The 24,889-nt window shown below is 40.9% G+C and overlaps 1 protein-coding gene across 4 annotated transcripts in view; it reads right to left on the bottom strand.

Moving 5' to 3' along the window:
* Nucleotides 1-24,889, bottom strand: part of LOC140737331 (protein Smaug homolog 1-like) — a 145,401-nt gene that overhangs the window by 40,635 nt on the left and 79,877 nt on the right. For all 4 annotated transcript variants that reach the window (XR_012101106.1, XM_073063765.1, XM_073063767.1 and 1 more), the window contains exons 4-6: nt 19,357-19,623; nt 6,611-6,720; nt 4,629-4,715 (exon numbers count right to left, since the gene is read on the bottom strand). Coding sequence is in view for 3 of the 4 variants with exons in the window: in XM_073063765.1 (XP_072919866.1) it covers nt 4,629-4,715; nt 6,611-6,720; nt 19,357-19,623 (464 nt within the window). In the remaining variant the exon portion in view is untranslated. The remainder of the gene's footprint in view (nt 1-4,628; nt 4,716-6,610; nt 6,721-19,356; nt 19,624-24,889) is intronic.

The raw sequence follows: 24,889 nt of genomic DNA, 5'->3' as shown, positions 1-24,889 counted from the left end.
AGAATGTAAAAGCAAGGATATACAGTAATGTTGAGGCTTTATGAAGCCCCAGCGAGGCCTCATTTGGAGTACTGGGAGCAGTTTTGAAACCCTTATCTTAGAAACAATGTGCTGAAACTGGTCAGGGTTCAAAGGAGGTTCACAAAAATGATTCCAGGGTTGAATGCCTTGTCATATGAAGAGTGGGCTTCTACTCACTAGATTTCAGTGGTGACCTTTTGAAACCTATCAAATGGTGAAAGGCCTTGATGTGGAGAGGATGTTTCCTATGGTGGGAGCGTCTAAGACCAGAGGGGACAGCCTCAGAATAGAGGGGTGTCCTTTTAGAACAGAGATTAGGAGGAATTTCTTCAGCCAGAATGGTAAATCTGTAGATTTCTTTGCCAAGAGCAGCTGTGGAGGTCAAGTCTTTATGTAGACCTTATATATGGCAGAGGTTGATAGATTCTTGACTGGTCAGGGCATAAAGGGATACAGGGAGAAGACAGGAGATTGGGGCTGAGAGGAAAATTGAATCAACAATGATGAAATGGCAGAGCAGACTTGATGGGCCAAATGGTCTAATTCTACTCCTATATCTTATGGTCTTATTTAAGAAGCTCTTAGACAGGCAGATGGATGATGGAAAAACATGGTTGTGTAAGAGGGAAGGGTTAGATTGATCTTAGAGTAGATTAAAAGGTCAATACAACATTGTGAGCCAAAGCACCTGTTCTGTGCTGTAGTGTTCTATGTGTGGGGAAGTGTTGAGTTAGCAGTTCCCAACTTGGGGTCCACAGACCTCTTCCTTAATTGTGTTGGACCATGGCATAAAAAAGGTTAGGAATCTGTGTTAAGGAGTGGTTTTATATTATTGCAAACTCGTGGATTGAAGGAGTTTATTGTTTATTTTTACCGAGGTGATTAGACTCTGGAACTCATCACCCAAAGATACCAATTCCGTTTACTGCGGGGTAAGGGTGGGGAGGCCAAATTCTCAGATTAAAAAAAAATTGTAAGAGTCTCTAGTATCTTTGAGAAGTTCAATCACCAAGGTGATGAAGGCTGCAAAACAAGTGCTAGTAAATAAATACAATTAGTATCAATGGTTACTTGGTCAATGTGGACATGGTTGGCCAAGTTAATTGTCGGTTAGTGGATCATCTCGTGAGACTATAACAGGTGGTATCTAGAAATGAAGGGGATGGTCATTTTGTTGAGGTTCTCCCCTTGGCAGGAATTACAGAGTAGCAAATTGCAAATAGCTGTAAGATGATAAGGATTGGAGGGGTGGAGATACAGTATATCTTTACTAAAGGAGGTGCAAGGCAGACAGTCTCTGAAGAGTATTGATAATGGCTGGGGTCACCCGTCCTGTAAAGACACTGCCCAGAAGGTGGCAATGGCAAATCACTTCTGCAGGAAAAATTGCCAAAAACTATTAGTGTCAATGGAAAGATCACAATCACTTATGTCATATGACACAGCACATAATGATGACGATGAATAGTAGGAAATATTGACTGGCACTGTGATAGAGCTAAGGGCTTGGCAGGGGTGTTAAAGCCATTCAGAAGGTGTGCCAATAGCACCAATGACCTTTTGCACAAGAAGGGAGAACACTCAGTCTGTTATTGGGCAATGAGGCAGGCCAAGTGACTGAGGTATCAGCGGGGAAAGCACTTTGGGAGCATTGACCATAATTCTATTAATATTAACACAGTTGTGGAAAGCCCACTGACATACTGCATCCTATAACCAGCTAATTTTGGATCCAGTTTGGCAGCTTGTTGTGGATCCTAAGGGCTGTAACAATCAGGGCTAGGTTCTGATGACTGAGACCCTATCACAAGCTTTAATGGTCCAGCCCTGATGAAAGGTCTTAGCCTGAAACATTGACGTTTATTCATCTCCGTAGATGCTGTCTGACCTGCTGAGTTCTTCCAGCATTTTGTGTGTGCAGTTGTGGAAAAAGACAGGACTAGTCCACAAGTAAGGGGTCAAGGCTAATTTTGATGGATTAGACAGAAACCCACAAAAGGGCATTTGGCAAGTGAGAGATGAGTTGAGGGTCAACACATTCCTGTTGACCCTCCTGTTAGAGTTCCTGACAGAATTTGGGAACTCTTGTTGATGTGGGACATTGAAGCTTGGGTCAGGAAAAAGGAATGTCAGGTAAAGGCAGATGGGATCAAGCAAATCCTTTGAGTATAAGGGACAAAGAAATGGATTTAAGTGGGGAAGCAGGAGGAGGGGATTAAGAAAAAGAGGATGAGATAACTTTGTCAGACAAGGTAAAAGAGAAACCAAAAGATTCTATAAATATAAAGAGCAAACAGATAACTTGGCACAAACAGATCCTTAAGAATGTGGTCATCTTTGTGGAGTCCCAAGAGATGGATGAGGTCTTAAATATTTCTCGTCTATCTTTACTGTGGAGAAGGTCACGGAAGCTCAGGAATTCAGGGAAGAGAATAGTGATGTCTTGAAACATATTTACGTTACAAAAAATGGTCGGTGGATAAATCTCAGGGTGAGCCAAATGTATGCTAGAACATTGTGGGAAGGCAGAGATATTTTTAATCACTGTTTGCTACAGGTAAGGTATTGCAATACTGGAGGATAGCTAATGTGTCTGTATTTAAGATAGACCACAAGGACAAGTTATAGAACTATAGGCCAATAAGCCTAACATCAGTGGTGGGAAAATTACTGGAGGGGGGTACTGAAACATACATTCTACCTGCATTTGCAAAGGCAAGGGATGATGAGGGATAGTCAGCCTAGGTTTGTGTGTGGGAAATCATGAATTGTGAATTTGATATGAGTTTTTCATGAAGAGATGACCAAGAGAATTAGAGGGCAGGGTGGTAGACATTTACACAAACTTCAGCAAGACCTTTGTTAGAAGTTCCAGAGTAGGCTGCTCTGGAAGGTTAGATCACATAGAATCCAGGACAAGTTAGCCAACCAGATACAAGATTGGCTTCATGGCAAGTCTCATGGTAATAGAGGACTGCTTTTCACATTGGTGGCCTGTGGCTGGCAGTGTAATGCAGGGGTCAGTAATAGGTCTACTACTGTTTGTCAACTATATTGTTTTAGATGAGAATGTAGATGGTATTGTTGGAAGCTGTGGATAACACCAAAATTGGTGGTATAGTGGACAGTGAAGGTTTTTGAAGATTTCAACAGGATCTGGATCATTTGGGAGAGTGGAGAGAGAAAATTTAACTCAGACCATGTACACTATTGCAATCTGAGAAGTAAACCAAGGCAAAATTTACACAGTAAATGGCAGGGCCTGGAAAATGCTGTAGAACAGATCTCGGGCTACAAGTACATACCTTCCCAGAAGCGACAAGGGGTATACAGGGCAGTAAATAAAAAGTCTGTCACATTTCCCCTCGTTGGTCAGAACACTGAGTGCAAGAGTTGAACGTCATGTTACAGTTGTACAAGATGTTGATGAAACTGTACATGAGAAGACTGATCAGCAGCTACAGGAAACATTTGGTGGAAATTATTGCTGCTAAAGGAGATTCTAGCAGTTATTAAATACAAAGTTCACATACAGCCTGGACTGTGAATGATTAAACAATGTTTTCAATAAAGACATGAAAAGTACAATTTCTTGTGTGTTATTACTTTAGGCAGATTATGTTTGTCTATTATTGTGACTTAAATGATGATCCGAACACAATTTATGAGTAATTAATGCAGAAAAACAGGTAATTGCAAAGGGTTGCAACTGTATATAAAACCATCAGGGGCAAACATAACAGAATGGTCACAGTCTTTCTTTCCAGAGTAGAGGAGAGGAGAAAAATTAAAGGGGATCAATGGGGCTAATTTCCCCCATAGAGGGGACAGGTATATGGAACCTGCTACCAGAAGAACTGGTAGAAATGGTCATGATTCATCAGCATTACATGCTGTGTCATATGATGTGAGTGATCATGGTCTATGACCATGATTGCTCTTGGCAAAATTTTCTACATATGTGGTTTGCCATTGCCTTCTTCTGGGCAGTATCTTTGCAAGACAGGTGACCCCAGCCATTATCAATACTCTTCAGAGATCGTCTGCCTGGCATCAGTGGTCGCATAACCAGGACTTGTGATATGCACTGGCTGCTTGTATGACCATCCACCACTTACTCCCATAACTCCATGTGACCATGATCGGGGGGCTAAGCAGGTGCTACACCTTGCCCAAGGGTGACCCGCAGGCTAGTGGAGGGAAGGAACGCCTTACACCTCCTTTGGTAGAGACACATCTCCGCCCCACCACCCATAAATTACAAAGACAACATTTAGACAAGTGCATGGATAGGAACAATTTAAAACAGGGGTTACCAACTATTTTTAAGCCATGGACCAATATCGTTAAGCAAGGGGTCTGGGAACCCCTGGTTTAAAAGTATATGGACCAAATGGGATTACCTAAGACATGGAGAAGCTGGAGCTGTTTCTGCGCTGTATAATTACAAATTGCATAAGAGCAGGAGCAATAAGGCCATTGCAATATTCACAACCTGGACTAACATCTGTTGAGTGGTCTTATGGGCAAGTTAAAAGCCAGTTTGTATTGGTGATTTTATCTACAGGACCAGAGGAAGGGAAGAAGAAAAAAAATCTTCGACTCACCTTTTCCAATGACTTTAGCACACCTTGTCGCTCACGTAATTTCTGAATACTCAGAGCTATTTTGTGCCGTGCTCCCTTTGTGACATTCTGTATAAGAACACATTCCGTGAGATGTTGCAGAGTGACCATGGAGAAAACAAAAATACAAGTTCCCAGCCTTAACTATTAGATGAGTGGCTCGAATCCTGACTTCCACTGTTATCTCTAAGGACTCACCATATTCTCCAAATTTCTGCAGATGTACTGTTGAGAACATTCTCACTGCATTGCGTCATGTATGGGGGTGGGGGGAGGGCTACTGCAGAGAGTTGTAAACTCAGTCAGCTCCATCATGGGCACTCGCCTCCATACTATCCAGGACATCTTCAAGGAAATGTGCCTCACAAAGGCGGCGTTCATTATCCCCTCACCCAGCACGTGCCTCTTCTCATTTCTGCCATCCAAAAGGAGGTACAGAAGCCTGAAGACACACACTCAGTGATTCAGGAATAGCTTTTTCCCCTCTGTCATCTGATTTCTGAATGAACATTGAATCCATAAACACAGCTCACTACTTCCTTATTTCTATTTTTGCACTACTTAACTATTAAAAAAAATATACTTTCCGCAATTGTTTTTTCTCCTCTATTATTATGTATTGCATTGTACTGCTGCCACAAATTTCACAACATATGCCAGTGATTTTAAGCCCGATTCTGATTCTGTGACTACACAGATTCCTCCAACTATTCTCTAAGTTATCAAGGTGCAGGTGATTGGCCTCTGTATATTGCCCCTAGTGTGCAGGTGAGTGGTGGAATCTTTTGCTCTTGGGGGAGGGGGGTGGTTGGAAGTTGATAGGGATGTGGAGAGAAGAGGTCGGGGGGGGGGGGGGGTGTCACAGAGATTCATAGGCTGAAAGATTTACATCCAAAGGAAATAAGAAGCAAGCCTGGATGGAAGCCAGACATGGGCTCTTGTTTGTGGCGCCTCACCCCAACTCCAGCAGTAGCCAGGATCACACAAGAATGGTCACTGAGTTCAATGATATATTGGAGAACTTTAACAGTGCCCCATAATGTTATTGTTGGTGGATGAGGGAGAAGGAAATAAAAACAGAACACAATACTACTGAGGGACACTACTTAGGAGTAAAAAGGAGTATCACCTCAAAACATCTCAAACACTTCCAACTGAACAATACAGATAGGAGCGTTTGATGGTTCTGGGCCTGTACTCATTGATGTTTAGAAGAATGATGGAGGGGAAATCTCATTAAAACCTATTGAATATTGAAAGGCTTAGATAGAGTGGATTTGGAGAGGCTGTTTCCTATAGTGGGAGAGTCTAGGACCAGAGGCACAGCCTCAGAGTACAAGGATATCCCTTTAGAATGGAGCTGAGGAGGAAGTTCTTTAGCTAGAAGGTGGTGAATCTGCAGAATTCATTGCTACAGAAGGTTGTGGCACACAAGTCATTGGGTATATTTAAAGAGGAATTCGATAAATTCTGGATTAGTCAGGACTATGGGGAGAAGGCAGGAGATTAGGTTTGAGAGGGAAAATGGAGCTGCCATGATGGAATGGTGGAGCAGACCCAGTAAGCCAAATGGCTTAATTCTGCTGCAATGCCTTATGCTCAAATACTTATATATCAGTCTCTGGTATTCCTTTGGGTTCACTAGATGCATGGGTGGGGGAAGAAGCTTGCTCTCCATATTGTGCTGCTCAGGTTTGCATATCTACAGACGACCCTGACTGGTGAAGGCCCAGTCAGTCCTTTGGGTTTGTGGGGTTACTGGGGCAGCATGGCTCAAAGGGCTGGAAGGGCCTACTCTGAGTTGTATCACTAAACAAATAGATACTAAATAAAAATAAAAATGTACATTTACCACAAGGTGTACACACTGTGGTTCATTAAAGTGTGAATAGCCAATAGACAAATTATTTTGATTACCCGATAAATAAAGGACAGACATTGAATTTCCACACTTATCCACAAACCTGTGATTCCAATTGGTGTTCAGTCAGGTTCATCATCTCTTCATACGTTAGCTGTGAGAAGAGCGATGCGTATTTGTGTAGCCGAAGACTTTTCAACCAAGTGGGCACATCTGTGATAAAAATGAGAAACCAAAAAATCTCACTTCAGAACAGAAACAGAGGAAAAACTATCATTTGTTGACAGACCTGTTACAATAAATAATTCAATTGTATAATAGCAATTATAGTTACAGAGTAGATACTTAAGTTTAGTTATCTACCTACTAACCAGTCACATCTCAATTTAACTGTCAACACCAGTCACTACATTCATAGCTAGAATCCATCCAAACGTGTTCGAACACTATTACAACCCAACTGCTGCACACCTGCCCAGAAATCTGAAGATCCATACTCCCAAGAAAGATTTCATAAGAGAAAAAAAACCTCAAACATATTCCACAGACCTAACACAATTGATCTACAGAATCAACAAACAATGATGTTGCCAAGGCCACAGAATTTCGGCATGGAGGAATGACTGAATAGGTTGGATGTTATGCTAAAACAGTGCACAACCAATGTGGACAGCTTCACTCACCACAGCTCTGAACTGATCACTGAACACAACCTATGGACTCAATTTCAAGGACTCTACAAGTCATGTTCTCAGAATTGCTTATTTAATATTATTAAGCTCTTTTTGTATTTACAGTTTGTCTTCTTTTGCACATTGATTTGTTTGTTCAAAGTTTAAAGGAATTTTTATTATCAAAGTACAAATATCTCACCATATACAACCGAGATAATTTTTTGTGGGCATATTCAAAAAATCTATAGTATAATAACCATAACAGAAACAATGAAAGACTGAACCAACTTGGATGTTTAACCAGAGTGTAGAAGACAACAAACTTTCAAACACAAAAAGAGGAATAATAATAAAAATAAATAAACAATAAATATCAAGAACATGAGATGACGTGAGTCCACTGGTTGTGGAAACATTTCAATGACAGGACAAGTGAAGTTGAGTGAAGTTATCCCCTCTGGTTCAAGAGCCTGATGGTTGAGGGGTAGTAACTATTCCTGATCCTGGTGGTGGTGTGTCCAGAGTCCTGGGTGTAGTTTTTCCACTGATGCTATTGTACTTCTTTGTTCTATTGTAAATGCCTGCAAAAAAATTAATCTCAGGGTATTATTCGGTAACATGTAAGTACTTAAGTAACATGTAAGTTATGGATCAATAACTTGGGAGTCAAGATTTTACAGCTCATTTTAGTAAACACGATCTTGGCTAAATCCAAAGAATGTAGTGGTCCCAAACTAATTGAGTTTGTCTAGTTGAAGCAGAAACCACCTTATGGTACTGATGTGCTGTGACACACAAGGCTATAGATGAAAAGTTAAAGATTGGGGTCAGGCTAGATCTTAGATTAGCAAGCAGAGTCTGAATGATCATTGTTCATGGACTGAGCAACAAGAGGCTTGACATGGAGCATGCAGTGCAAGTGATGACTACTTGAAGGCAGAAAAAGTCAGGGATTACTTCTGCTTTAGTGCAGTTTTCCAGTAAAATCAAAGAACAGTAACAAAACCACAAATATCAACAGAACAGTTGAGCCCTTGTCATAGCTAGCATAAAAAAGTCTATATACTATGAAATACAAAGTAGATAACCATCACAAAGTGAAGCCCCATGAATGCATGCATTAAACCTCTTAGGACAGATTACTAACAAATTATACAAAAGGAGAAAACTAGCAGACATTGGATGATGCATTTTCCCTTTTAGTTAATGATTACTAGATTATTGGTTCATTATTGTCACCTATACCAAGACTGCCTTGCATACTATTGAGATAGATCAAATCTGATTATACAAGAGTCTGATAACAGTGTGATAGAAGCTGTCCTTGAACTTGGTGGCTTAATATTCAAATTTAACTCTTGCTACAAAAGTGCCTGCTGCAAGCCTCAAAATATGAGGCTGACAAAAATTCAAAGTTCTTTCCAAGTATGTATCCTTTATACAACCTCGAGATTCGTTTCCTTACAGGGAGCCACAAAACAAAGAAACCGAAATAAGATGGACTTGAGTTCACAATCTTCCTTGTCCTGGCTTGGCACTTTGTTGCTTACCTGCACTGCACTTTCTCTGTAACTGTTACACTTTACCCTGCGTTGTTATTGTTTTACCTTGTTCTACCTCAATGCACTGTGTAACAATCTGATCTGTCTAAATCCTGGGTGTCAATATCTGAGGATCTAACCTAATCAATGTAACTATGAAGAAGTCAAGACAGCAGCTATAGTTCATTAGGAGTTTCAGAAGATTTGGTTTGTCACAAAACTTCTACAGGTATACTGTGGAGAGCATTAGAACTGGCTACAACACTGTCTGGTGTGTGGGTGGGGGGGAAGAAGAAGGCTACTGCACAGGATCGAAGTAAGCTGTAGTGTTGTAAAATCAGTCAGTTCCATCATGAGCACTAGTCTCTGTAGTATCCAGGCCACCTTCAAGGTATGATGTCTCAAAAAAAAAAGATGGCGTCCATCAAGTACCCTCACTACCCAGGACATGCTCTCTTCTCATTGCTACCATGGAGGAGGAGGAGGAGGGAGGTATAAAAGCCTTAAGACACACACTCAGCGATTCAGGAACAACTTCTTCCCCTCTGCCATCCGATTTCTGAATGGACATTGAAACCACGAAAACTACCTCACTACTTTTTAAAAAAATATATATTTAAAAAAATATACATACACACATATATACTTACTATAATTCAGTTTTTTCTATAATTATCATATATTGCATTGTACTGCTGCCACAAAGTTAACAAAGTGATCAATCTTAGAACAGAGGACGAAAGTAAACCAATACCAATATCAGACGGAGCAGAAATAATTATCAAATGATTGAACACTACTGAGCTTAAACTATACTGCATAAACACACAGAGAAAAAAAACTGGCCATCAAACATACAGACCACATACACCAACTACCACCGGCCAGACAGAGGCAACAACAGAATTCTGTCACCAGTCCAATACCAGCATGGAGAGTACGGTAAATGGAAAGTAAAGTTGCACAAAGAAACCTTTAATCAGCTTTTACATTAAACATATGCCTCATGCTTCGCAAAGCAAAATTACCACTGAAGTTTCAGAAGCTTTCTTGTTGTTAAAATATTATTTTGAACTTTGGAAAAAAAACTTCACTGACTAAAAGTAATAAAGATTAAAAAATCAACTTTATCTGTTGCATGTACATCAAAACCTACAGTTAAATGCACCAATTGCATTGATGTTCAACACAGTCTACGGATATGCTGGGGTCAGCCCACAAGTGTCGTTATGCTTTCGACACCAACGGAGCATCCCTATAACTTACCAACCCTATCCTGTATGTCTTTGGAATGTGGGAGGAAACCGGAGCACTCTGAGGAAAACCACACGGTCATGGGGAGAATAAACAAACTCCTTATGGACAGAGGTGGGAACTGAACTTGATTGCTGGCGCTGTACAGCAATATGCTAGTTGTTATGCTACCATACTGCCCTAGTGCAAACACAGTAATGCATTTGGTTGTTTTCATAGAGTAGCTGCAACTTGATGCTTTAGGAATGAAGGGGCAGGGGTGAAACTGGGGAATGGAAGTGAAATGGGTTACATTTACAAGACATAGCAGAAAAATTAGACCATTTGGCTCCTCAAGTCTGCTCTGCTATTTCATCACGGCTGACTCATTTCCTTCTCAGCCCCAGTCTCCTGCCTTCTCCCCATATCCCTTGACTAATCAAGAATCTATCAACCTCTGCCTTAAATACACCCAATGACTTAGTACACAGTGCCCATGGCAACAAATTCCACAGATTCACCACTCTCTGGCTAAAGAAATTCCTCCTCATTTCTATTCTAAAAGAATGTCCCTCTATTCTGAGACTGTGTCCTCTTGTCTTAGATTCCCCCACCATAGGAAACTTCCTCAACACATCCACTCTATTGAGGCCTTTCAGCATTTAATAGATTTCAGTGAGATTACCCCTTTTCTTCTGAATTCCAGGGGGTACAGGACCAGAGCAAACAAACACTCCTCATATGACAAGCCTTTCAATTCTATAGCTGGGGCCATCTCCATTCAGATTCAATCCATTCATCTTGTAAGGAGCGTCACAAAGAAATACTGACACTTTCAATGGAATAATTAGGTTTAGAGTAATCTTAACACCTAGTTTAATTCTGAGGTAGCATCAGTGTTAATATCAAACTGTATAGGCATGCATCATGTGGGGGTGGGGGGGGGGGCTTATTTGCCTTGCACTTTGTCAGTCATTCATTGGCCGCTCTTTCCCATTGGTTGGCTTGTGCTCCATGGTACCGGGTTTAGGTTCTCTGCACCTCAGGGGGGTATAAGAATAGCACACATGGGAGACTTGGCCTCCCTTTCCTTTTGTCTTCAGAGCACTCATTTTCACACAAGGCAGTGATCAGTGCTGAAGAACCATTGGGAAAGGATGCTCCAGACTTGGAAGGTCCACGCACACATCTGGCTAAGTATCTGTTGAATGTTTAGGTTTGTAGTTTGTGTATCTTGGAGGAAACTGAGATGACTGGTCTAATCTTTTACTGTTTGTAACTAAATGATTGATGTGCTTATTTGTAATCAGTGTCTTCTGTCTCACTCAAACCTGTGAAACTGCTTCCACCTTACATATTGACACAGTAAAGTTCATGGATGCTGACAGGCACTAATTTCATAACACTAATCCCCAGATCACATTCCAGAGTAACACCACAATAGGAGTTTTTACGTTATGTCACGCGCACGCAGGGATCTAACAATTATGAATGACATTTTAACATGTTAAGGTTACCACTTTGGAATATACCTCAAAGCCTTTACACACATGCATGGATTCCAATTAATGGGGCTGTTGGTTTATCAGGTCAGCCGCTTATCTGGGGCAATTCTCAAAGAACTAATTGGGAAAATAGCTGGGGTTCCTGTCATTTATTTGGGACACTATGCTGCTTAAATGGGACAGGGGACTGCTGTCAAACTGCTTCCAATTAGTATCAGTTGTGTGCACTCATGCGGCTGTTAGACATTACGGAGCGAACAGGTTTTAAATCGCGCCAGCTGCACATGCTTTTGTTATGTTTTCCATTTGGGCCAATGAACAGCAATTTAAAAAAGCAATAATTTTTGATCATTTTGTTTTTAAAAAAAATTTATGCATGAGCAATGAAAGTAATTCATTATCTGCACTGATTCTGTTCATTTTTAGTCAATCGAAAAAACACTGGATAAATTCGTCCATTGAGAACTATTAAAGTTTTATAGAACTGCAACATTATTGGTAATATTCTAATTTGTTCTGCATTTCATTTAAATGCATAATTTGTTACACCGCAAAATGGTAGTTTATCTTTTATTTATACCTTTTAACTATTTTCACGAAGCTTTGGTTAATTGGGAATCCACTTCAGTGGTGCCCACTGCTCTACTCTCTCTAAATCCATGACTGTGCAGCTAAGCACAGCTCAAATTTGCTGACGACACAAGTCAAGTTACTTTTATTGTCATTTTGACCATAACTGCTGGTACAGTACATAGTAAAAATGAGACAACGTTTTTTTCAGAGACAGGTTGTTGGCTCTGCACCAGTCCGTTAGCTGCTGCACCTCCTCTCTGTAAGCTGACTCGTTGTTCTTGCTGATGAGACCCACTACGGTCATGTCATCGGCGAACTTGATGATGTGGTTGCAGCACAGTCATGGGTCAGCATAGTGAACAGCAGTGGACTGAGCATACAGCCCTGGGGAGCCCCTGTGCTCAGTGTGATGGGTGTTGAAGATGCAGCTCCCAATCTGGACTGACTGAGGTCTCCCAGTCAGTAAGTCTAGGATCCAGTTGCAGAGGGAGGTGTTCAGGCCCAGTAGGCTCAGCTTTCCAATCAGTTTCTGAGGAATGATTGTGTTGAATTCTGAACTGAAGTCTATGAACAGCATTCGAACGTACGTGTCTTTTTTGTCCAGGTGGGTTAGGGCCAGGTGGAGGGTGGTGGCAATGGCATCATCTGTTGAGCGGTTGGGACGGTACACAAACTGCAGGGGGTCCAATGTGGGGGGGGGCAGCAGGATCTTGATGTGCCTCATGACGAGCCATGGAGCCATGAAGTGACGAAACACTTCATGATGTTGGATGTGAATGCAACGGAACAGTAGTCATTTAGGCAGGACACTGAAGACTTATTTGGCACGGGGACGATGGTGGTGGCCTTGAAGCACGTTGGAACGGTGACACTGCTCAGGGAGATGCTGAAGATGTCAGTGAGAACATCTGCTAGTTGGTCTGCACATCCTCTGAGCACTCTACCAGGGATGTTGTCTGGTCCAGCAGCCTTCCGTGGGTTGACCCTGCACAGGGTTCTTCTCACACTGGCCACTATTGTTGGCTGAAACTCAGATGGTGACGAGAGGGTATACAACAGCAAGATGTATCAGCTAGTTGAGTGGTGCTGCAGCAACAACTTTGCATTCAATATCAGTAAGACCAAAGAACTAATTGTGGACTTTATATAAATGGTAAGACAAGGGAACACACACCAATCCTCTGGAGGAATCAAAAATGGAAATAGTGAGCAATTTCAAGTTTTCGGGTCCGACATAAAGATGCATCTACAAAGAAGGCATGACAATGGCTATATTTTAATATCACCAAAGATACTTGCAAATTTCCACAGATGTACTATATAGAGAGCATTCTAACAAGACTGTATGCATGGGGGTAGAGGGGCTACCACACAGGATCGAAATACACTACAGATAGTTGTGAACAAGGAGCAATGCTCAGAAAGGTGGTGTCCATCATTAAGGCCCTCCATCATCCAGATCATGCCTTGTTCTCATTGTTACAGGAAGGAGGTACAGGATTCTAAAGACACACACTCAATAAATCAGGAACAGCTTCTTCCCCTCTGCCATCAGATTTCTGAATGGACACTGAACCCATGAACACTACCTCACCACTTTTTTATTTCTATTTTTTCATTACTTATTTGATATGCTTACTGTAATTCAGTTTTTATCCCTATTATTTGGTATTGCATTGTACTGTTGTCACAAAAACAACAAGTTTCACAGCATATGCCAGTGATATTAAACCTGATTCTGATACTGATTGGGACAGATGTTTAATTGGGCCAACATGTACTGGCCATGATATGTCCCAATTAACCAGAATGCACTGTATTTACATTTATATATACATACTCGTGCACACACACATTTATACATACACATTCAAATGCCAGACAAATGAACAATGATGAAGAAATATAAACAGAATCAATAAACTCTTCTCAGGCTTCCAGCCGGGTACAAGTATTGATTTTAACTGATGTTTTGATGATAAACTTTGCATCTTCATCAGGGATGTTGCCTGGGCATGTCTAGTCTGGTGGTGTTTATACCTGTCATTTGTCCCACCTGATTGGTTAGACCTAATCCAACCATTTCCACTGTTCCACCTTGTTTACAATCAAATTCCAGTTCTTACTAAGAGTGAGACCTTCATCTTTGTTAACATTCTTTTTCTCTAGCTTTATTTCAATAGCTTCCTTCATCAGGCAGCCCCAAAAACCATTGGTGCGGCACAGTAGTGTTGTGCCGAAGTTAATCCTATGGCCATTGCGAATGCAATGATTTCACCAGGTAACACAAACTGATACACTGTACTCCTTGATGTGGGTTTGATGAGGGCCGATGAAAAAACCAGGAAACCTAACGAGGAGGAACCAATCAGAAGGAACGGACCATGGGGGTATAAATCTCTGATGAAGATGGCAGAGTTTGTCAGTTAAAATTGACATCTGTACTTGGTTGGAAGCCTGAGACAAGCTTACTAGTCATATATGCCGGGAAAGCACAAGATCCTTTTTCATAAACTGAACTGTATATGTAAAATTTAACTGAGAACAGTTTATCAGGAAAAGTGTTACAAATATTGGAGAGAATCCTTCCATGTTACCTGTTACATTCCCAATACTTGGGCAGAATCCATAGTAAGAATGGGATTTGGAATGGGATTGAGTAAGCAGTAGTATTCACTTATTTGGGTGCACAGAAGGAGAATAAGAGCTGTCTTAAATAATGATTGCAAAATATTCTTCCCAGTCCTTAAAACAGAGAGGCCAGAGCACTAAAACAAAAAGGGCTACAGTGAAATAGAAAAAGTAAAAAGAACATGGATAATAACTTTGCAATCTTTGTAAATACTGAGTTCTAAACAGACAAATTACATAAATTCTGATTATTACTACTATGGGGCGGCACAGTAGCGAAGTGGTTAGAACAACACTTTACAGTACACTGCTGCCTGTACGGAGCTTGTACATTCTCACCATGACCGTGTGGACTTCCTCCGGGTACTCCAGTTTGCTCCCACAGTCCAAAGACGTACCAGTTGGTCATTGTAAATTGTCTCATGATTAGGTTCTGATTAAATCAGAGGATTGCTGGGCAACATGGCTCAAAGGCAGAAAGGGCCTGTTCTGGCACTGTATCTCAAATAAAGTTCCCAAAGACTGAAAGGTGATGAATTTTGTTCTGATAGGAGGGGCAAGCTAGGAACAAGACAAGCCAAGTCAGCTTGACATCAGCAGTGGGAAAGCTACTGGAGGGAGTTCTGAAGGGCATGATCTACCAGCATTTGGTTACACGGAGACTGATTAGGAGGAACCAACATGGCTTTGTACATGGGAAGTCGTCCTTAATGATTCTTTGAGTTTTGCTTTTGAAGAGGTGACCAAAATGGTAGAGAAAGGAAGGAGAGTGTATGCTGTCTATTTGGACTTTGGCAAGACCTTTAACAAAGTGTCTGGAAGGTTAGATCGTATGGAATTGAGGGAGAGCTAATTATGTAGATTCAAAATTTGCTCGGAGGTAGGGAGCAGAGGGTGGTAGACAAGGGTTGTTTTTCAGAATAGAGGCTAATGATTAGTGAAGTGGCATAGGGATTGGTGTTAGGACCCTTGTTATTTGTTGTTTATATAAATGATTTGGACAAAAATGTGTAAGACTAGCAGATAACAAGAAATTAAGAAAAGTGACAGTGAAGGGACATTGATCAGTTAGGGAAGAGAGCAGAGCGATAAATTAATTTCAAAACAGTTAAGTGTAAGGTGATGCACTTTGGATGGTCAAACCAGAATAGGACTCTTACCATGAATAGAAGGTCACCAGACAATGTAATGGAACAGAGGGACCCAAGAGGACTAGTGTATAATTCATTCAAAGCAGCTTCAGATAGAGTGGGTCACATTTTGCAACTCCAAAACATAAAACTAATTGGAAGAAAAACAAGGGGAGATGGGATAACTTGTACGTTTTCTTTTTCGGGTTTAAGCAAGGCATGTGCCTATGACATGGCTGTGTAATGATGCATGCCATTCACAAACTTTGTAGATATAACCATACTGAATTATATATCCAGAGAGTGCTTAACTATACATCAAATTTACATTACTGAAATATTAAATACACAACACACTTCCATGCTTAGCTATGTACTCCAACTCAATACAGAATGAATCTCAACATATATTTTATATATAAATATATATAGACAACCACAATTTGGTAAATTTTAAATTGCACCATTCAGACCTAAAGATTTAATCACTGTGAAGGATTTCTTACTCTTGTTGGACAAGGCCTTTCCTGACAATGGTGGTCACTCTGTTTGGCAGGTGAGACTTATGGCTGTGAAACAATCTCAGATTCTAGAGTCTCCTCATTGGTGGTTGTAGGTGTTGACTCCAAGACTGCAGGAAGTGGTTCTGACAGCTCTGGACACCTTTCTTCTCCTTTTCTCTCTAGACCTACTTTGATCCTTGCTTCTCTCACGGTCCTGGATTCTTGATCACTTTCTCACGTGTGTTCCCTTTCCTTATCCTTGGTTCTCTCATGATTCCTATTACAGGTCTTGCTCGTGGTCTCGATTCCACTCAAGTTCTCATTCCAGCTGTTTTCTTTCTCAGGTTCCTTCCCTCTTTCACACCTTTCTCTTTCTTGCTCATGATCTTTCCATCGCTTTTCTCTTTTTCAACGTCTTGTTTTTCTTTTTCTTACCTTCTGTTTTTTTCTTCTGGTTTCTTGTATCTCTGAACTTGCTAATTAGGAAATTAGATCTCATTTATTCCAATTCATTTCCATAGTGTCATCCTCCTTTCTTTCTCCCTTTCTTCTTTCTACAATGTGCATCTTGATCTTGAGAAGGTGCACTTAGTTCACTGGAGTACTTTCTTATTAATCTCTCTATTGCTCCCGTTGACACAGCACGTAATGATGACGATGACTGCTCCCTTTCCAATCTTATCTCTCCTTTCGGTTTCCTCATCCACAAAATTGGGTGGCATGGTAGAGAAATGGTTACCACAACACTTTACAGTACCAGAGTCTCGGGTTCAATTTCACGCATCTTTGATGGAAAGGTGCATTCAAAGGGCTACACCACTGTTCAATGTTATGTTCTTAGTGTAAGGTTGTTCATGAGATGTTCTCAATAAGATCCAGAATTTGCAGACTTATGGGACTTGCCCTGACTTTGGGAAAAGCAAAAGCTCCCCACAAAGATCTAGTCATCTCTACAGAAAGAACTTTAATTTCTAACTCTTGCAGCTGTCAGATATTAGTTCCAGGACATTCCAGGCAGCAAACAGCTGTGATATTAACAAGCTGACTGAACAATGAAACCGGCTTCAACACCACATTTGAAAGCACCTGTTTTTAAAATCTTTTGCATTTTGACATATATATTGACGATATTTACTGTAGTTCTGCAAGGCCCAGATATTTTGGTGACTAGCTATTATGGCTTGGTACACCACTAAAAATTCAGACCTCAAAGCTTTATATGGACAATGTTGTTGCTGGGGCTCAGATAAAACAGAGAAACAAACAAGTTAGCATTTGGATTATAGCAAGTAGCTCAAACTTCCACATTAAACCACACATCCATGGAAGCCCAAGCTTTGGTTCAGACAGTGACAATGGAAAAAATGAGTGTACCGGTATTTTCATCATGCAAATAATAATTTGTGCAAATTCTTGGCAATTGCGCCCTTCTAAGATCAAATGAAATCCTACATACAGCTCTGCCAGGAGGGTGAACGTGTACCAGTCTACCTTGGGGGATGGTGGTGGTGGAGAGAATCGGCAGCTTTAATTCCAGAGTGCTAACACATCAAAGGACCTGTCCTGCACCCAACACAGAGATGCAATCACAAGGAAGGTATGCCAGCAGCTTCACTTTTATATATCGAGGTTTGCCTTGTTACCAAACACTAACACTTTTCTGAGATGTACTGTTGAAAGTACCCTGATTACCATAAGTCTGGTATGGCAATTCAAATGCACAAAGCTGAAGACAGCACAATACATCACAGGCATGTCCCTCGCCATCACTGATACTATCTACAGGAGGTGTTGCCTTAAGAGAGCAACATCCAAACTGTGAGAAAGTCTGCAGATGCTGTAAATACAAAGCAACACGCAGAATGCTGGTGGAATTCAGCAGGTCCCTTCTAGGTCTTGACCCAAATGTCAACTGTTAGCTCTTTTCCATTGATGCTGCCTGAACTGCTGAGTTACTTTGAACACCCAAAACTACCCACCATCTTCTTGCAACTACCACCAGGCAGGAGGAACCGAAGCCTGAAGTCCAACACCACAAGATTTGAAGAACAGCTACTTCCCTTCAACAATCTGGTTCTTGAACAACTGCCACAACCCTACTCATTACAGTTCACCATTTTGCACTCAAATGGACTTCCAATTGTTCCAATTGTATTGTTTCTTGTAAAAGATGTGTACAATGCCTAGCTTGGTTTTCTTGTGATAATGGCACTATGTACCTGTGATGCTGTTGCATGTTAAAATTTAAAACCAAGTTTTCCCACACATGTATTTATGCATAGGACAATAAACTCTACTTTGACTTTATTTGACCTCCACAACATCTATCACAAGCTGGACTTCCTGGTGGCCAAACATTTTAACTCTGATTCCCATTCCCGTTCTGACGTGTCGGTCCATGTGCCGCAATGAGGCTACTCTCAAGGTGGCAGGGTGTAGGAGCAAAACCTTTTATTCCATCTGGGTAGCCTCCAACCTGATGACGTGAATATTGATTTCTCTTTCCGGTAAACAAATTTCCCCTTTCCCCCCACCCCCGCATCCCACACTTCTCACCTGCCTATTTCTTCCCTGAATCCCCTCCTCCTTCCATTTCTCCTATCACCCCATCTCCTCTCCTTTCAGATTCTTTCTTTCCCACCCACCTAGCTTCACCTATCAGATATCCTCCTTCCCCTCCCTCCATCATTCTATTCTGGCATCTTCCCCATTCCTTCTCAGTCCTGAAAATGGGTCTGGACCCGAAACGTTGACTGTTTATTCTTTTCCATAGATGCTGCCTGACCTGCTGTGTTCCTCCAGTATTTTGCATGTGACTTTATATCAGATTTAAATAATACATCTTGTAATCGTTCCCTTTATGTGGCCATAGCATGTTCTCTACTGGTTCCCCAAAAAAAAAAGGTAACAAGCAGAAACAAGCACTAACTGTCAGATTTTAAACTAGTTTTAACTCTGGATGACACTTTATGATAACACCCACAAGCCTGGATGGAAAAGTCATCTACCTGCTGTGGCAGCCAACTTTCTAGTGCAGATTTTACTCTATTTCATCTTACCTTTCATTCCGCTCCCCTCCTCCTGAAACGTGTTGCGACTTGACCCCTGCTCCTCTGTCTGCTCACTGCCACCACTTCCAGAGGAGGCAATGCTGCTTTGTGGGGAGAGTGGCGCGTGGTCTGATGGGGCGTAGACCGCTCGGGTGCGCAGATCATCTGGAGACATCCACTCGCTGACCACCGATTGGTTTGTCATATTGATGGGCGGTGTGAGAGAGACCGAGCGCTTCAGAGGGCTGTGGTTGGTTTGAGTTTGGCCTTGGAGAACTGAAATTTAAAAATAATATATTAATTTGTAAGTGAAGAAACCTATTCCCTTATGGAATGAGAAAAGTGGAAAAGATGATTTAGCTATTGTTAGACAACAAAAATTTTGCTTCGTGAATACTTTTGAGAGTATCTTATGAATTTCCCTATCACGCACTATTTTTAAAAAATTGACAATATTTGTTATTTCAATTCATAATTCAAGTCAGAGTAACTGATACCAAGAATAAGGAAGGCATTTTTGTTGATCTACAAATCAAAATTGACAAGCAATTCAAAGAATTTCTAACGAGACTGGAGAAAATCACACGGAAGACATTTAAGGATGTTGCTGAAAAATTTCTTGACAACCACAAGGCACCAAACTACGTGCAGCTGGTTGACAACATGCTTCAAGCATACAAAACCACAAGTGCAACATGTCACTAAAGATTCATTTTCTGCATTCCCATTTAGACTTCTTCCCTGCAAATCTTGACACTGTCAGTGACGAGCATGGTGGAAGGTTTCACCAGGACATTGTGGTCATGGAGAAACGGTATCAGGACAACTGGAATCCATCAATACTGGCTGATTATTGTTGGACACTGAGTACAAATGAAAATCACCAATGAAACATCTTTAGCTTAGTTTCACCAGCACAGTTATGAAATTAAACATGGATGCTGTTTTCCTATGACAGCGTTTCATGTAGATGTGCTCAATGGTTGGGGGGGGGCTTTACCCGTGATGGAGCTGGGACAAATCCACCATCTTTTGCAGGGTTTTCTGTTCAAAAATATTGGTGTTTCCATACCTCGCTGTGTCCATCATGGTTGTGTATAGTTATGTATAGAGAGAAAACTGAAAGGCTGAAACACTCTATATGAGCTACTTCAACTGGGAAATGAATGGTATAAGGGTCTCTGCTCCTTCCATTTATAGGTAGAAGTAAATACCTAGCTCCTATTAGGAGACAAGTTTGTGCTAAGAATTATATATTCCTATCCCACAATCATCTGTACAATGTTCTTCAAACATTCTGCCTCAGCCAAGCAATCTCTATTTGGGCTGCTGTTCTTCGTGTCTGCAAATTTTGCGGCGATTTGCCCTGGGATACTATGGTGAACTAAATACCGAGGGTTTGGATCTACTTAGACTGCTCCGGGAATTTGGATCCAAGGATTCAATTTGATTCAGAATGCTGTTGTTGTTGTTCCTCAATATAGTTTACATGATTTCTGTGTTTCTCCCCCTCTTTCTCTGAGGGGGTTGGTCTTAATTTTTTTAAAATTGAGCTCTTTCTGGTTCCTTGCTTTGTGACTGCCTGTAAGCAAACAAATCTCAAGGTTGTATAATTTATACATTCTTTGATAATAAATACACTTTGAAAGTTGTGCAGAGTGGAATCAAAAATGAGAATTTGCCAAGAAATTGGTTCTGAAATTTGAAAGATACTCAAATTATGAAAAAATTATGAAAACTTTACAAAACTATGCAAATTTTGATTTCATGATTTAAGTCATGTAGAATTATCATCCCCAAGACTACAAACATTCCAGAGAGAGCAAATTGACAATGTTTGCTTGCAAAAACACCCACCATTACCTCAGTTGCATAAAACTCACTCCTTCCTTCCAACACTTCCAGCTGGATATTTCAATGGATGTTCTTAATCCAATGTTAGATCATTTTCTGCATTTTATGTGGCAGAGTCTACAAATTCTTTAGAAAAAAAATTGTGCAAAGATTAATGAATAACTCATTATGAGCCAGAGCTCTGGATGGTCAAGCAATGCCAAACTTAAACTGACTGATCATCGTACCATACCTTTGATATAAAAATGAGTGGGCCGTTAAAGGATTGGGAAGATTTTAAAAACCAAATGAAAGCAACTAAAAAAACCTATAAGGGGAGAAAAGATGAAATATGAAGGTAAGCTAGCCAATAATATGAAACAGGATACCAAAGGTTTTCCGAAGTATATAAAGAGTAGAAGAGAGTGAATATTGGACCACTGGAAAATGACACTTGAGAGCTGGTATGAGGGGACAAAAATGGCAGATTAACTAAATAAGTATTGTGTGTCAGTTTTCACTGTGGAGGACACAAGCAGTACCCATCAAACCCATGATGTCCACACCAAATACAATGCTGAATTGAACTAGTTTGGGCTGTACATGATCCATATCAAATTTCAAGACAGTTAAATGTCATTTCCAGTAGACAAATGTAAAGGAGAGCAAAATAATTGTTACTCCTGATCTGATCCAATACAGCACAAAAAAACCCACAAAAAGACAAAGAACGCAATAATAAGAAAACATAAATAAGATAGCTTCCAGATACAGTGGCATGCAAAAGTTTGGGCACCCCGGTCAAAATCTCTGTTACTGTGAATAGCTAAGCAAGTAAAAGATGACCTGATTTCCAAAAGGCATAAAGTTAACTATGACACATTTCTTTAATATTTTAAGCAAGATTACTTTTTTATTTCTATCTTTTACAGTTTCAAAATAACAAAAAAGGAAAAGGGCCTGAAGCAAAAGTTTGGGCACCCTGCATGGTCAGTACTTAGTAACACCCCCTTTGGCAAGTATCACAGCTTGTAAACGCTTTCTGCAGCCAGCTAAGAGTCTTTCAATTCTTGTTTGGGGGATTTTCGCCCATTCTTCCTTGCAAAAAGTTTCTAGTTCTGTGAGATTCTTGGGCCGTCTTGCATGCACTGCTCTTTTGAGGTTTATCAACAGATTTTCGATGATGTTTAGGTCGGGGGTCTGTGAGGGTCATGGCAAAACCTTCAGCTTGTGCCTGTTGAGGTGGTCCATTGTGGATTTTGAGGTGTGTTTAGGATCATTATCTTGTTGTATAAGCCATCCTCTTTTCATCTCCAGCTTTTTTTTTTACAGACAGTGTGATGTTTGCTTTCAAATTTGCTGGTATTTAATTGAGTTCAGTCTTCCCTCTACCAGTGAAATGTTCCCCATTCCACTGGCTGAAACACAAGCCCAAAACATGATCGATCCACTCCCCATGCTTAACAGTTGGAAAGGTGTTCTTTTCATGAAATTTTGCACCCTTTTTTCTCCAAACATACCTTTGCTCATTGCGGCCAAAAAGTTCTATTTTAGTTTCTTCAGTCCACATGACTTATTTCCAAAATGCAACAGGCTTGTTTAGATGTTCCTTTGCAAACTTCTGATGCTGAACTTTGTGGTGAGGGCGCAGGAAAGGTTTTCTTCTGATGACTCTTCCATAAAGGTCATATTAGTGCAAGTGTCGCTGCACAGTAGAACAGTGCACCACCACTTCAGAGTCTGCTAAATCTTCCTGAAGGTTTTTTGCAGTCAAACAGGGGTTTTGAATTGCCTTTCTAGCCATCCTACGAGCAGTTCTCTCGAAAAGTTTTCTTGGTCTTCCAGACCTCAACTTGACCTCCACCGTTCCTGTTAACTGCCATTTCTTAATTACATTACGAAATGAGGAAACGGCTACCTGAAAACACTTTGCTATATTCTTACAGCCTTCTTCTGCTTTGTGGGCATCATTTATTTTAATATTCAGAGTGCTAGGCAGCTGCTTAGAGGAGCCCATGACTGCTGATTGTTAGGACAAGGTTTGAGGACTTAGGGTATTTATGAATTTTGCATCACCTGGCCTTAGCCCTAACAAGCTAATTAAGGTCTGAGACCTTGGTAAAAGTTATCTGAGAGCTCAAATCTCTTGGGGTGCCCAAACTTTTGCTTGGAGCCCTTTTCCTTTTTCCCCCCACTCTAAAATTGTACAAAACAAAAATAATACACTAATCTTGCTTAAAATGTTGAAAAGAATGTTTCATCTTTAACTTTTACTTCTGGAGATCAGTTCATCTTCTACTCACTTAACTATTCACAGTAACAGAAATTTTGACTGGGGTGCCCAAACTTTTGCATTGCCACTGTATAGATTGACTGCTTGTTCATAAAGTGACGCTAGGTACAGGAGTGTCTGTACATAAGGTAACTTGACAAGAAATTATGATGTTGTGGTGGTTGAGGATGTGGAGGGGTGAGTTAGTGAGTGGAGGTGTCAATCAGCCTTACTGCTTAGGGAATGTAACTGTTTATGAGCCTGGTGCTGGTTGCTACATAGCCTCCTCCCTGTTAGGAGTGGGACAAACAGTCCATGAGCAGGGTGAATGGGATCTTTCATGATGTTACAGGCCCTTTTCTGTATATACTGTACATCCTTGATGGCAGGTAGGCTGCATGTCCCTCCATATTCATGTGTCTAACAGCCTACTGAATGCCCCTATTGCTTCTGCTTCAACTGTTACCCTTAGCTGCTTGCCTCAGGCATCTACTTCTATAGCAAATTAAACTTGCCCCACACATCTCCTCTACACTTACCCAAGTACTAAACATTCCTACCCTTGGAAACACACTGCACTCCACCCATGCTTCCCAAGTTTATAGAATTATATTAGGTCACCACACAACCTCGTCTGTGCCAGAGAAAACAACCCAAGTTTATCTAATTTCTCGTTGTAGCTTATGCACTCCAATCTAGGTTGCATCCTGATAAACCTATTCTGCAAACTTTCCAAAATTTCCACATCCTTCCTGTAATGGGGTGTCCTGAACTGCACACGTTTCTCCCAGTGTGGCCTGAACAAACTTTCATACAGATGCAACATTACTCCTCTTGCTACCAATGAAGGCAATCACGCTCTGTGCCTTTTATTTAAAAAAAATCTTGATCTACTTGTGTGGCCACTTTCAGTGAGCTATGGACTTGGATTGATAACTCAGTAGAGGTGATCTTATATTTCTACATTATACACTCAGCAGTCACTACACTAGCTACCTCTTGTACCTAATAAAGTGGTCACTAAGTGTATGTTTGTGATCTTCTGCTGTGTACCCACTTCGAGATTCAATGTGTTGCATGTTCAGAGATGCTCTTCTGCACACCACGCACAACCATACATGACACGAGGTTATTTGAGTTACTGTCACCTTCCTGTCAGCTTTAATCAGTCTGGCCATTCTCCTCTGACCTCTCTCATTAACAAGATATTTTTGGCCATAGAACTGCCACTCACTGGATAATTTTTTCATTTTTGAAGAGTTTTACACCATTCTCTGCAAACTCTAGACCAGGGGATGCTAATCTGGAGTTCACAGACCATTCGGTTACTGATACAGCTCCATGGCCTAAAAAAAAGGTTGTGAACTCCTGCTCTTGAGACTGTTGTGTATGAAAATCCCAGGAGATCAGTTTAGAGATACTCAAATGATGCCATCT

Source organism: Hemitrygon akajei, chromosome 12 (assembly GCF_048418815.1).
Source record: "Hemitrygon akajei chromosome 12, sHemAka1.3, whole genome shotgun sequence".
In the NCBI taxonomy this organism is placed as follows: Eukaryota; Metazoa; Chordata; class Chondrichthyes; order Myliobatiformes; family Dasyatidae; genus Hemitrygon; species Hemitrygon akajei.
This window is presented reverse-complemented; position numbering and strand designations above follow the sequence as displayed.